This window comes from Triticum aestivum, chromosome 6D, assembly GCF_018294505.1.
Source record: "Triticum aestivum cultivar Chinese Spring chromosome 6D, IWGSC CS RefSeq v2.1, whole genome shotgun sequence".
Lineage (NCBI taxonomy): Eukaryota > Viridiplantae > Streptophyta > Magnoliopsida > Poales > Poaceae > Triticum > Triticum aestivum.
Window position 1 is genome coordinate 78805945 of NC_057811.1, and position 11148 is coordinate 78817092.

Genomic DNA, 11148 nt, shown 5'->3' on the forward strand with positions numbered 1-11148 from the left:
CAAACATCCGTACCCGTCGCCCAGCCTTAAAATCACGACCCATATGGCTGTGATTAGTGACCAGAGTTGGCCAAACGGGCCGACACGACCCGACCGTGCTAATCATGCCTGGCATGACACGACCCACCGAGGCCCGATTAGTAAACGGGTCGTGTCGTGCCGGCATGCGTGTTGCGCTCTCAGGCCCAAGCACGACCCCTTTGCTATTAAGGCGGTGCTGTCGACATGCCAGGCACGCAGGCCCATGGGCTGTTTGTCCTGCTGGGTTGTTCTTTGTACCATTTTTGTCCTAATGGGCTATTTTTAGGCCATATAAATAATAAAAAATAAAAAAATAAGAAAATATAGACGGGTCGTGTTGTGCCAACTCGCGTGCCTCACGGCCCCTGGAGTGCCGGCACGGCCCATTTAGCCCCGTGTCGTGCCGTGCCAGGCGTGCTAGCAGGCCGGCCTGGCTGGCACGCCCCAGATGGCCAGCTCTGTTAGCGACGCAACAGATGGTCACTCCCTGTTGTTGTGTGACCACTCCAACGAAACCCCTGTCCCCGTCCCCTTCTCCTCCCACCCCGGCGGCCGCACCCCCGCCCGCCATGGCCCCGCCGGCGCCACACCTCGCGACGAGCTCCTGGAGGAGATCTTCCTTCGCCTGCCCACCCCGGCCGCGCTCGCACGCGCCTCAACCGCCTCCCCCCGCTTCCGCCGCATCATCACCGACCGCTCCTTCCTCCGCCGCTTCCGCAAACTCCACCCGCCGCCGCTCCTCGGGTTCGCCGACGAACGTGCAGGCTTCCACCCCGCCGAGGCTCCCCATCCCTCCGCTCCGCTCGCCCGCGCCCTCGCCGACGCCGCTGATTTCACCTACTCCTTCGTCCCCAAGCCCAGTAATGACCACTCCTGGCGTCCCTGCAACGTCCGCGACGGCCGCGTCCTCCTCGAGAGCAGCCGATACGGGACCTTCAGAGAGCTCGCGGTGTGCGATCCGTTGTCACGGCGCTACGTTCTGCTTCCGCCCATACCCGAGCACATGTCAGTCCAGGAACAGCGCCCTTTGGGAATTCAGGTCCATCCTGGCTCCCATTGCCGAGGAGGACGAGGACGAGACGTCGTTCAAGGTGATATGCTTTGCGGACTACGAAACCAAGCTGGATGTGTTTGTCTTCTCTTCCATCACACGCCAATGGTGCATTGCTGCATCTCCCAGCTGGAGTTCTTTGGGCGCGGAACGCCCATCGGGGCTGTGTGGTTGTCGAAGACTGACTGGGATGTAGATTATTTTTCGCTGGATGTCAAGACTTCTGAACTTGCAAAGGTTTGTAGGAGGAGGAGGGAATTCTTCCATTATGAAGATGTTTACTGGTACTTTGGCTTCCCTCCATCTTTGTGAAAACCGAGTATATGAAGCGGTAAGTCCATTTTTGCTTATGTTCGTTGTGCTTTGCTGTCCTAATTGTTCATGCAGCAAAATATTGTTTTATGATATTATGATAACTTATCAAACTAGGGAGGGTGACCATGATTTCATTTCATTTCATTCCAGCAAAGGCATTGTACGTCTTGGGAACATGAGGCTTTAATTTACCATTCAGATATTTTGTTTTTGCTACCTTTTGTCTGTATCGCTTCCTAACTGGAACATGATGGCTCTTGGACTCTTTGAAATAGTGACCGAACAGCTTACGTGCTTTGATTCTTTAATACTGTATTTTCAGTTTTGCATATCAGGCCTTAGCCTACCTATGGCTGCAAATCTATTGCATATTGTGAGTTTCTTATTAGAGTTAACTAAAACACATCTGCAGGGACAAACACATTTGGAGTCTCTTGTTTGGGCTATGCGATGCTTTTGAGAAGAAATGGAGGATATACAAGATGGTGATGCGAATATGCTGGCTAGATATAGTACTCTAGCCCTGGTATTATTTATCAGGAACTATCCATTATGTGCTTCACTATATATGTCCATGTGCAGCATATTTCAGCAAGACATGTTGTAGGAGGTGAATTTGTATATGTACTTTGTTGTAGGCAAGCTTAATTTTATCGAACTCTAATATGTAAGAGTCCGTGTGTTGGGAGAATGACACACCCTAAACCTATTTGTGGTGGTGTGTTCACATGCCTGGACCTAGTTGTGGTTGCAGCCGCAAACAATATGCTATGCTCTGCTCTGCTCGCCATGTTCATCCACCATCTAGCTTCCATGCATCTGATGATTCATGACTGTTTTAGTTATTTTTGCTGATGCTGTTTTCAGTGTTTATGTGGGGTACCTTTTTGAAGTCATTTTCAGTGTTTACCTTTTCAGAGTCAGGAATGCAAATTTGGTAATGTCCTGTTCAAGTATATTTTGAAGCAATCCACAAAATACTCATTGTCACTCTGATTTTAGGCCCCACTCTGCCAAAAGTATTAATTTGTGTGTTGCATTTGATGACAATAGCAAATGCAGAAGTTCCAACGATAAAAACTCTGTGAACACTCTAAAATTTTGCATCTGAACCTGAAACGTTAAGCCCTAGAAGAAATCAACCACCTGACTGAACAAGTAAAAAATCTTAAGCACCGGCAATTGCCTCCGAGTTATTTTCATCCAACAATCACTGACAAGTTATGAACATTCTACAAAATTAATACATGCAGAAGGTAGATGACAACAAGTCATGAACATTCCAAAGAATTTTGAGCTATCTACATATCCCAAGCAAATTGCGCAGCCTTCCTTGATGACCAACAAAGATTTTGAGCTATCTACGTATATCACCAACATAGAACATCTCAGTGCCAGTTCACCTTGGTGAATCCCATCCCCAGTATGAAATGTATCAGCTCCTTTTTCCTCACTGTAATGGAGTCGAAACCAACTGGCGAGTTTTCTCCTTGATCATGTTTGAGATTGGCTGCCAGCCCATCAGCCATGGCTTCCTACTCGCAGGGAGCGCAAAATTGAGCTCAAACATCTCCTTGCTGATGTTCCCACCCTCACAGAAGCCAACCAGCCGAGCCACAATGTCGGCGCTCTCCTCAATGTGCGCTTTGTCGTTGGGATCTGCCCAGAGCTTGTTCACAAGCTGCAACTTCCGCTGCTTTGCCTCGAGGGGGACTTGCCATTTGATGAAAAGGCGCTCCCGCTCCTCTTCTGTCAGCCTTGAGCCCATCCTTCTTGCAAGAAATTCTCGCTCATTCCTCAACGCCTTCATACTGCAGCAATGCACAAATGGATGGAATTTGTAAGAAGTAAGAAAACCATTTGGAGACAAATAACACATACATGGGACGAATTGAATGATGCAGATAGCAAGGCAAGGCAGCAATATCACCAAAAGGACACTAGACGGCATGTTGGCTTGTCATCATCTTTACCTTGAGGCTAGAGAAACTGCAGGGTCATCACCAAGTGCAGCAGGGCTTGCGTCACCGACCTCGGCGAAATGCTGCTGCAGCCATGTCAATCTTCTGACTTCAACCTCGATGTATATCTGATCAGCCATATCCCCTCTGAATAACAGGTAGAACTGGGTCCTGTGTATGATTGATACATGACAGAGATCCCACAATTGTATAATGTGCTGCATCTGCTCCTTAAATAATATCTCCCATGATTCAGGACCATCCTGTAGAGATCCGGCATTTTCAACTGGATCTTCATCCATCTCATTTGCTTTGCCTTCGTTAGATTCCAACTCCAATACCTGTAAGAACATTCCAAGAGAACATGTTTTAGCAGGAGAATAAAGATAATTTCTCGACATATAACAAATTGAATGTGTGTGCAAGATCAAGTGAGATCAGAAACCAGAACCTGGCAGACAAGTAGCTGTTTTTGGTACTGAAGTTTTGCCACCCTCTCCTTCAGTTCGGTGACATAATCCCTAATACTTCTCACGTTTTCTTCGGCAGCATTTTGGAACATCTTCTGCATTCTTTTCATGTTCACTGAGCTGGATCGCCTGCGTGGAGTTTCATCACGTAATGATAAATCCCCAGTGTCTCCACTCTTGGTGGGAGTAGCCTTTTCTGAACCCTCGTGAGACACCTTGTCCCCCTCTGGAGCCCTATTTTCAACTTCCAACTCCAAAGGCGTGCTAGAAGAATGGGGAGAGCAAGGTGCTCTTATCAGATTTGGCCTGTTGCTTATACCCAGTGGAAGAAGCATCCTCTTCTTCTTCTTTGATCTGTTGGAGTTCGGAGTAGTCTCAACATTTGGAAGTGACATCACCAATTTATCAATAGATCTCTGTACATTTTCTAGTTTTGCCTCAAGTTTGGCAATGTCACTGTCCTGCAGATGAAGTCTAGTAATTTCATCTTTCAAATCAGACCCATTTCCTTCATCTGTAACCATCTCAACATCTCTGTTCTCAGATCTAACAGACTGCATCTCCCTGATTTCTGCCTGAAGTTTAGCAATAGTTTCTGCTGCATCTTGGTTCCCATGCTTGTGGCATTCAACCTCCTTGTGCAGTACATCAATTGCTCGGTTCGCTTCAACCTCAAGTTGTTGTTGTAGCTGCTCAAGCTTGCGAATTTCATGCTTTAACATAAATGGAGCAGTGGATGATTGTCTAACCGAGCTCCTTATCTTAATCTTATTATTACTTGGCTCAGAGAATGTGAGGCACTTTCTGGTCTTTTGTGGTGAGTCAAAGGGATTCCACCCCTGCAATGAAAGCATGGATTTGGATAATATTTAGTTTACAGTTGCAAGTCAGAACTTCAAAAGTTCAAAGTTCTGGAAGAAGAAAGGAAGAAAGGGCCTTACTGGCTGGTTATCACCCGTCCTTTTCTGTATTTCTTCAAGTGCTAACTGTGCGCTATCTCGTTGCTTCCGTAGCTCTTCCATCTCCAGTTCCATCTGCATGGTTGTTTAGGCCAGTTACAAAATGATTCTTATTCAATGAATTCTGAAAAGTCAGAGCATTTCACCCTTGGTCAGAGACCTTACCTGCTTAATCTTTCTGGCGAGGATATCGGAGGAAGAGGAGGCACGGTCAGGGGTCCTCAGTTCTGCTTCTAGCCGAGCAACTTCTGTCTGTAGATGCTTAACTAGTTGCTTATCAGATACAACCTGTATGGACAATAAAGTGTTGAGTTGACTTCAGCAACTAAAGGTAAGACAAAGAAATGCAGTCTCACTTGACTCTTACCATATTAACTTTTGCAGTATTTGTGACCTCCTTGGCACATGTCGCAAAGAATAAAGTATTCCTAGATTGTTCTGCATGTGTTATGGCTGGGCTCATGGTGCAGATGATGGCTGTTCTCGCATTTCCACCCAAAGAAAGCTGAAGAATACGTGTGAGCTTTGAATCCCGGTAGGGTATGTGGCCACTCCTCTTCTCTGAGCTGCAATGGAAGTTTAGAATTATTTCTTTTGGAGTTCAATAAGGATGGGTCTTTTCTCATTAGATTTTTGCTAGTTAAATCTAGAACCGATATCAATGACATGCATTCTAAAAGAAGATGTAGCCATTTTTGCAACATGAAAAATATATCTGCTTAGCACGAATATGTTCCATCTTAATGATTTCAGCAATTTTAGATTGTAATAACTAGAAGGTCAAAACCTTAGTGTTTCACTTAAAAGAGTAGCTTAGCAAGAATATGCTCTGTCTGATGCAGTTCATGAGCACTTCTGCTGTGCACTTCTTGTGAAATTCATTAGGAGGCAAGTGCCCATTAACTTGCTGAGAGGCGCTACATATTCAACAGTAATAAATATAATTCATACTAATGAATTAGTTGCAAGTAATTTGGGGACTCATTTCATGATAGTGCAGAGAAGAGGCTACTAACAGTAAATACATCTGATCCAAACTTCTGATGTACAAGCGGAAATTTTGTTTTTGAGAAATCCAAACCTTAGCTTTCTGATGACAGTAGTCAAAGTCAACAAGCTGCGATTAATATGGCCGCCTTCTTTCAATCTTGCACCAATTGCATGTGTTTGTGCAGCACGCTCGCTTCCAGCAAGGTCAACAAAATTCTGCGAACAAAACAAAAGTTAATTTGAACAGATTAACCATAATCAGCATACCATGCTCCAAAAGCAGAAAAGTAAGCTTACCAAGTTAGCAACAAAAGATTTAACACAGCCTGACGCTTCACGGAGCCTACTTTCCACAGTCTGGATATACATATACACAAAAGAAAGGTTAATCATCTCTGTATGCTTTCCTCACAAAGATTGAATCTAAACCAGAATGGTTCTTCTTATACATACCAGCCTAATGATTTGGTGGGAACGTGAACTTGCGTCATTTAGTGCAGTTTCCCCAACCTGTCTTTGTTCTGCAGTTATTTGGAAGCTCATTAGGTAACTATCACTACACCATCTTCTTCTTTTCTCAGATGGCAGGCTATACATATGCAGCAGTACCTTCACAAATGCCTATTAGATGCCTTAGATGTTGGCTATCCTTGGCGATTTCTTCATCCAACTTCTCCACGATGGTTCCTTTCTGTTTAATCATATATATACATATTATTTCATTGCTGCTGCATGAAATAGGACTTGTAGTGTATTAATTCGACAAGATTGCAAACCTCAGGATCATCTAACAAGCGAAGGGGACCAGAGTCAGGTCGTAGAAGATCCTTCACGTTCTCATTGTATATTTCCATAGCAGATATCTTGATAATAAATTCCCTTTCAGGATTCTAAGCAATCAACAAAAGCAAGAAACAGTCATGGTTTGCTTCAAACTTGTTAGAAAACATTCTTGGATAACTGCTCAAAATGATTTGCTTCGACAGATGTGCACAACTCTGAGCTTATAAAAAAGACAGATGGTAGATGTTTTGCCACTACTCACATTTTCGATGTGTTTGTAAATGTCACGGACAGCGCTCTCTGTCACACCTCTCATGGTGAATGTTTTGCCACTACTTGTCTGACCATAAGCGAAGATTGTGGCTGCAAAACCAAGACAAGGAAAAGGTCACTCACAGATCAACGTTCCACTACAACCAAGCTACAAAGTGAGCAGCAGTATACCATTGATGCCTGTCAATGCAGACATAGCAACATCCTTAGCTCCATCTTCATAAACCAAGTCCGTTTGGCATGCTGGCCCAAACACCTTATCTGGAAGAAGATACAGGTATCAATTAGTTAATCTGAAGGTCACTTTTATGATACAGAATTGCTTCAGCTATTCAGTAATGGATCGTTGGACAATGTACCAAAAGTGTAAGAGGTGGGTGCTGCCCGGTCCTGTGGCGGACCCTTGTATAAGATTGTCTGACTGTCAGTGCATTCCCATGCCACCTTCTGGTCCTTCATGGCCAACTCCCTCTTGCTCAATGGTCGCACCCGCACAGTGACAAGGATCTTCTCCTCCTGGGCCCTGGAGCTGCCACCAGGGGTAAGGCCCGCCATCGGTGTGCGTTGAATCTTTGATGCAGGGGTGCTTGGCGTTGGCGGTCTTGATGCACTCATTTTGTGAAGTCCTCGAGGTATATGGAAAACTACAGAGGTCCTTCAGGCCTTCAATGTGAAGTGGACCAAGGAAGGATGTGCAAAATAGCAATTATCCAGCTTTCTCAAGAGAATTGTTATGTGAGGGGACGCCAGGATCTGCTACAATGCAACAACGGTCAGGTTCAAATTCCTAGAACAATAAGATTAATATTATATATAAAATGAAGTGGCAGCTCATTATCATTCATCATAAACACAAAATTTTACAAATTGCCAAGGAAATTGAAGACCTTGTTGGGGTCCTGAGAAATACTTTACTTCCGGAAGTAGTATGACACAGCGATCTAGCTAGCTAGCAGCAGTTCGATATATTTAAAAAATGTGTATGATCGTTCGAAAGGGAACGCCAGATTCAACTAGACAGCAGTTCAAGCACAGATCCGGCTTTTCTCCATTTCGAAGAGAGACGATTACATGAAGCGAATCCAAAGAAACGAACTAATTTACAAGCAATCTGTCCTAACCACGTCGCACGGCGCGGGTCACATTCCCATGCCACCCAATCAAATCTATGACGGACCGGACCGGACCGCCCAATCAATCACCGGGGGAAAAGGAAACCTAATTAACAGCAACGCTTGTACAGAAACAGAAAAGCACTTCCGGCAACTAATTTCCAAATCTGCAGCACCCACGGACGGGGGCAGTCGGAAAGCCGGCAGCCACTTATGCATCGGTCGAGCGCACGGCACCTATGACGGCCGCCGGCGCCGCCGCAGATCGGAGCACCGGGCGGCCTCAAGAGGGCTCCACCGCCCGTTCCCGGGTGCGGAGTCCACAGGGGTCGTTCTACTTCGAGCCGCAGAAGCCAGATGGCGCACACACGAATTGGGGGGCAAGTCGGCCGCGGGTCAGCTCCGCCACGAGGGAAGAAATCACTCACCAGAGCAGCGATCCGAGGACGCCCGCCGCCACCGCCGGTGCCGGGGCGCGAGGCGAGGACGAGGAGTGGGACGGCGGGGAGGCTTCTGCTGCTCCCGTTGTTGGTGGTGCGGCGCTTCCGTTTGAATTCTCCGGCTGGGGAGAGAGAGGGGGAGCGGGGTGGGGGGTGGGGTGAGTGAGTGAGGCGAGGCCGCAGCGGCACTTTGGGAAGGGAAGGTGTTTCCGTCCGCAACTCGCCGCTTCTTGATGGCGCCGCGGGTGCCGCTGGCATGTGGGCCACGCATCGCCGTTCGCCGTTCGTTTCGGCCCCACGTGCTTCCCGATGGGGCTTGCTCCTAGGTGGCTCGTGGACCCGAACGAGGTCCAACGGTCGACTCCACGGCTTTGAATTAATCACGCTGAATTCCATTTACCTCATTCTTACACCAAATTAATCACATTTAGTGTTTTTCTCTTCGCCGCTGCATCAAGCATTTTTTTCAACTTGCTGCCTCCGTACTGGTTTAATAGCCATCCTCGTATTTTGGGTCGTATTTTGTCCATGGTTTTAACTGAAAAAAAAACTCCCTCCGTTCCTAAATATAAGACCTTTAGAGATTCTAATATGGACTACATACGAAGCAAAATGAGTGAATCTACGCTTTAAAATATGTCTATATATATATATATCCTTATGTAGTGCGTATATATATCCTTATGTAGTGCGTAAGACTTATATTTAGAAACAGATGGAGTATAAGTTATACGTATAAAAAATAATGTCATTGGAAACTACATTCAAATACGAATCTAACAATATTTTTTTATGACATGCATTAACTTTTACTAGTCAAATATGTGGTCAAAGTTTAAGCCAAACTACAATGGGGACTAATAAATTCAGACGGAGGTAGTAGCGTTTCTAGACTGATTCAACTCGCTCGAGCATTTTTGAACCAATTTAACTTGTCTAGTGTTTTTAGATTGATTCAACCCGGTCGAACATTTTTGGGCCAATTTGAATCGACTGAGCATGTTTAGATCGATTCAATTCATTCGGACAATTTTAGACCAAATTTATCCAGTTGAGCATTTTTTAGAGTAACTCTATTCTCTTAACCTGGTTGATGATAGTCACACATGGGGTCCGGTTCGGTTTGGTTCATGTGAGAATATATAATTAGTGTTAATTAAAGCAGGATTTATATTCCCATTTTTAGATGGTTCATGTGTGACACCCAAGTTTTTATTTGGATTTTCAAAAGATTTTTATTTGACTTGAGGGAGGTGATTTAAATTTTCTTTTTTCAAAAGGACTCTCCCTTTCAAATATTCTTTTTATGGCAAAAGTTTTATTTGGATTCACCCAAGATCTGTCTTTGGTCTTGGAGGTTCTTGCTTTTCATTTGGACCCAAGACAAAATACTTTTCACTTGGGAAAATGCCTTTTAAAAAAAATCTTTTTGAAATTTGCACTATGGCTTTTGGAATAATCCTTTGCCACTTTCAACAATTCCTTCTTGCCATGGCCTTAGTGCAAATCCTCTCTCCTAACCCTTCCCTCACCTTTGGATCATGTTTGGCATCTAATCCAGCAAGTTGAACCTCCCCTAGGTTTATTTTCCATTTAAATCTTATTCAAATAAATTTCTGTCTTCTATTCTATCCATTGGTGATTTACAAAGGAACTCTACTTTCTGTTTTGATTTTTGCCCCCAAACCAACTCTCCTCCCTAGTCCTTTGAACCCTCAACCAAGATCCATGAAGATCCACTGGGCTTCAGTTCAAAATTTTCAAACTACACTTGCTGCAAGTTTGGACCAGATTTGTCAAATTTGGTGAAATTCATTCAAATCCTTCTCCAAAAATTCCAAGTAAAATCAGGCAGCCCCTGGGTGCATTGAGTGGTCACCTCACCAAGTACCAGCTCCAGAAATTTTTTTATCTCATAGCCAAATCATTCTGTCGAGCACCTGCAGTGCATGGTCATTGTCAAGTTCAGTTAATTCAGAAAACAGTTCAGTGGCTTACTGTCGTTTTCTTCAGAGATGGTTGTCGATCTCACCAGTGCCACTGTGTCGCCTTGCTCCTCGTCCCCTCCCCCTTGTTCCTGCACCGCACAAACGCCTGGCACCTTGTGGACGTCGGAGACGAGCAGCAGAAGGTGCGCCGCCCCGTGACCGACGCCAGCGGCGGCTTTGCGGCCGCCAGCGGGAGGCACGGCGCCGACGACGCCACCCAGCGCCGCCCAAACCACCGGAGCTCGCCGCGTGGCCTTCCACTCCCCCGAACGCGCTGCCACTCTCGTCGTGAACCGCAGGGCGCGGAGCGTGCTCTCTGCCGCCGTCGAGCCCGTGCGGCCATCTCACCGTGGACCGACGCCATTACGCCAAGACCAACTCCGTTTAGCAGTGAAATGACACCAGTAACCTCCATTGATGCTGCCTGGCCACTCAAACCTCCTGCCAATCCACTGCATCGCCGTAATCGCTCGCCGGAGATTCTCCGTTCACGGCCACCCAGTCGATCCGCCTATAAATAGAGGCCCCGAGCTTCAACTCGAGCACCCACCATCCCTGCACTCCACCTAGAGCATGCCTAGCCACTGGAAGAGCCCCGAGGAGGTCTCCTTCCTCGACTCCGGCCGCCGCGACCCGCCACGGGATCCAGCTCGATTCGCCCCCGTGTGTGCACCTCCGCCTCCCTTCTCTTGCCAGTAGCTTCACTATGCATCCCTCCTTCTGACCCGCGCTTCAATTCGAAGTTTGCAGCCCTCCACCGGAGTTCCCCACCATCACCCGAGCCG

At 46.3% G+C, this 11148-nt stretch overlaps 2 protein-coding genes across 2 annotated transcripts; one reads left to right on the plus strand and one right to left on the minus strand.

Moving 5' to 3' along the window:
- The first annotated feature begins 469 nt into the window (after nt 1-469).
- LOC123142455 (uncharacterized) lies at nt 470-2211 on the plus strand. Its single transcript, XM_044561360.1, has 3 exons — nt 470-1112; nt 1318-1403; nt 1800-2211. Exons 1-3 carry the CDS (start codon nt 470-472, stop codon nt 1845-1847), a joined length of 777 nt encoding a protein of 258 aa, XP_044417295.1. The 3' UTR covers nt 1848-2211.
- Nucleotides 2212-2538: 327 nt separating this feature from the next.
- LOC123143672 (kinesin-like protein KIN-7A) lies at nt 2539-8548 on the minus strand. Its single transcript, XM_044562627.1, has 15 exons — nt 8364-8548; nt 7183-7576; nt 6995-7084; nt 6813-6913; nt 6544-6657; nt 6377-6458; nt 6221-6288; nt 6065-6124; nt 5859-5983; nt 5145-5343; nt 4943-5065; nt 4760-4852; nt 3800-4657; nt 3361-3689; nt 2539-3198 (listed from the first exon to the last, which is right to left on the minus strand). Exons 2-15 carry the CDS (start codon nt 7436-7438, stop codon nt 2838-2840), a joined length of 2859 nt encoding a protein of 952 aa, XP_044418562.1. The 5' UTR covers nt 7439-7576; nt 8364-8548; the 3' UTR covers nt 2539-2837.
- Nucleotides 8549-11148: the final 2600 nt, after the last annotated feature.

Bases quoted from the DNA above. Each gene is read 5' to 3' on its own strand.
- LOC123142455 (XM_044561360.1), top strand. From the start codon at position 470: ATGGCCAGCTCTGTTAGCGACGCAACAGATGGTCACTCCCTGTTGTTG. The intron at 1,113-1,317 runs GTGATATGCTTT...AAAGGTTTGTAG, and splicing joins AGGACGAGACGTCGTTCAAG to GAGGAGGAGGGAATTCTTCC. The intron at 1,404-1,799 runs GTAAGTCCATTT...ACACATCTGCAG, and splicing joins AAAACCGAGTATATGAAGCG to GGACAAACACATTTGGAGTC.
- LOC123143672 (XM_044562627.1), bottom strand. From the start codon at position 7,438: ATGAGTGCATCAAGACCGCCAACGCCAAGCACCCCTGCATCAAAGATT. The intron at 6,658-6,812 runs GTGAGTAGTGGC...TTGATTGCTTAG, and splicing joins TTTACAAACACATCGAAAAT to AATCCTGAAAGGGAATTTAT. The intron at 5,984-6,064 runs GTAAGCTTACTT...TTTTGTTCGCAG, and splicing joins AATCTTTTGTTGCTAACTTG to AATTTTGTTGACCTTGCTGG.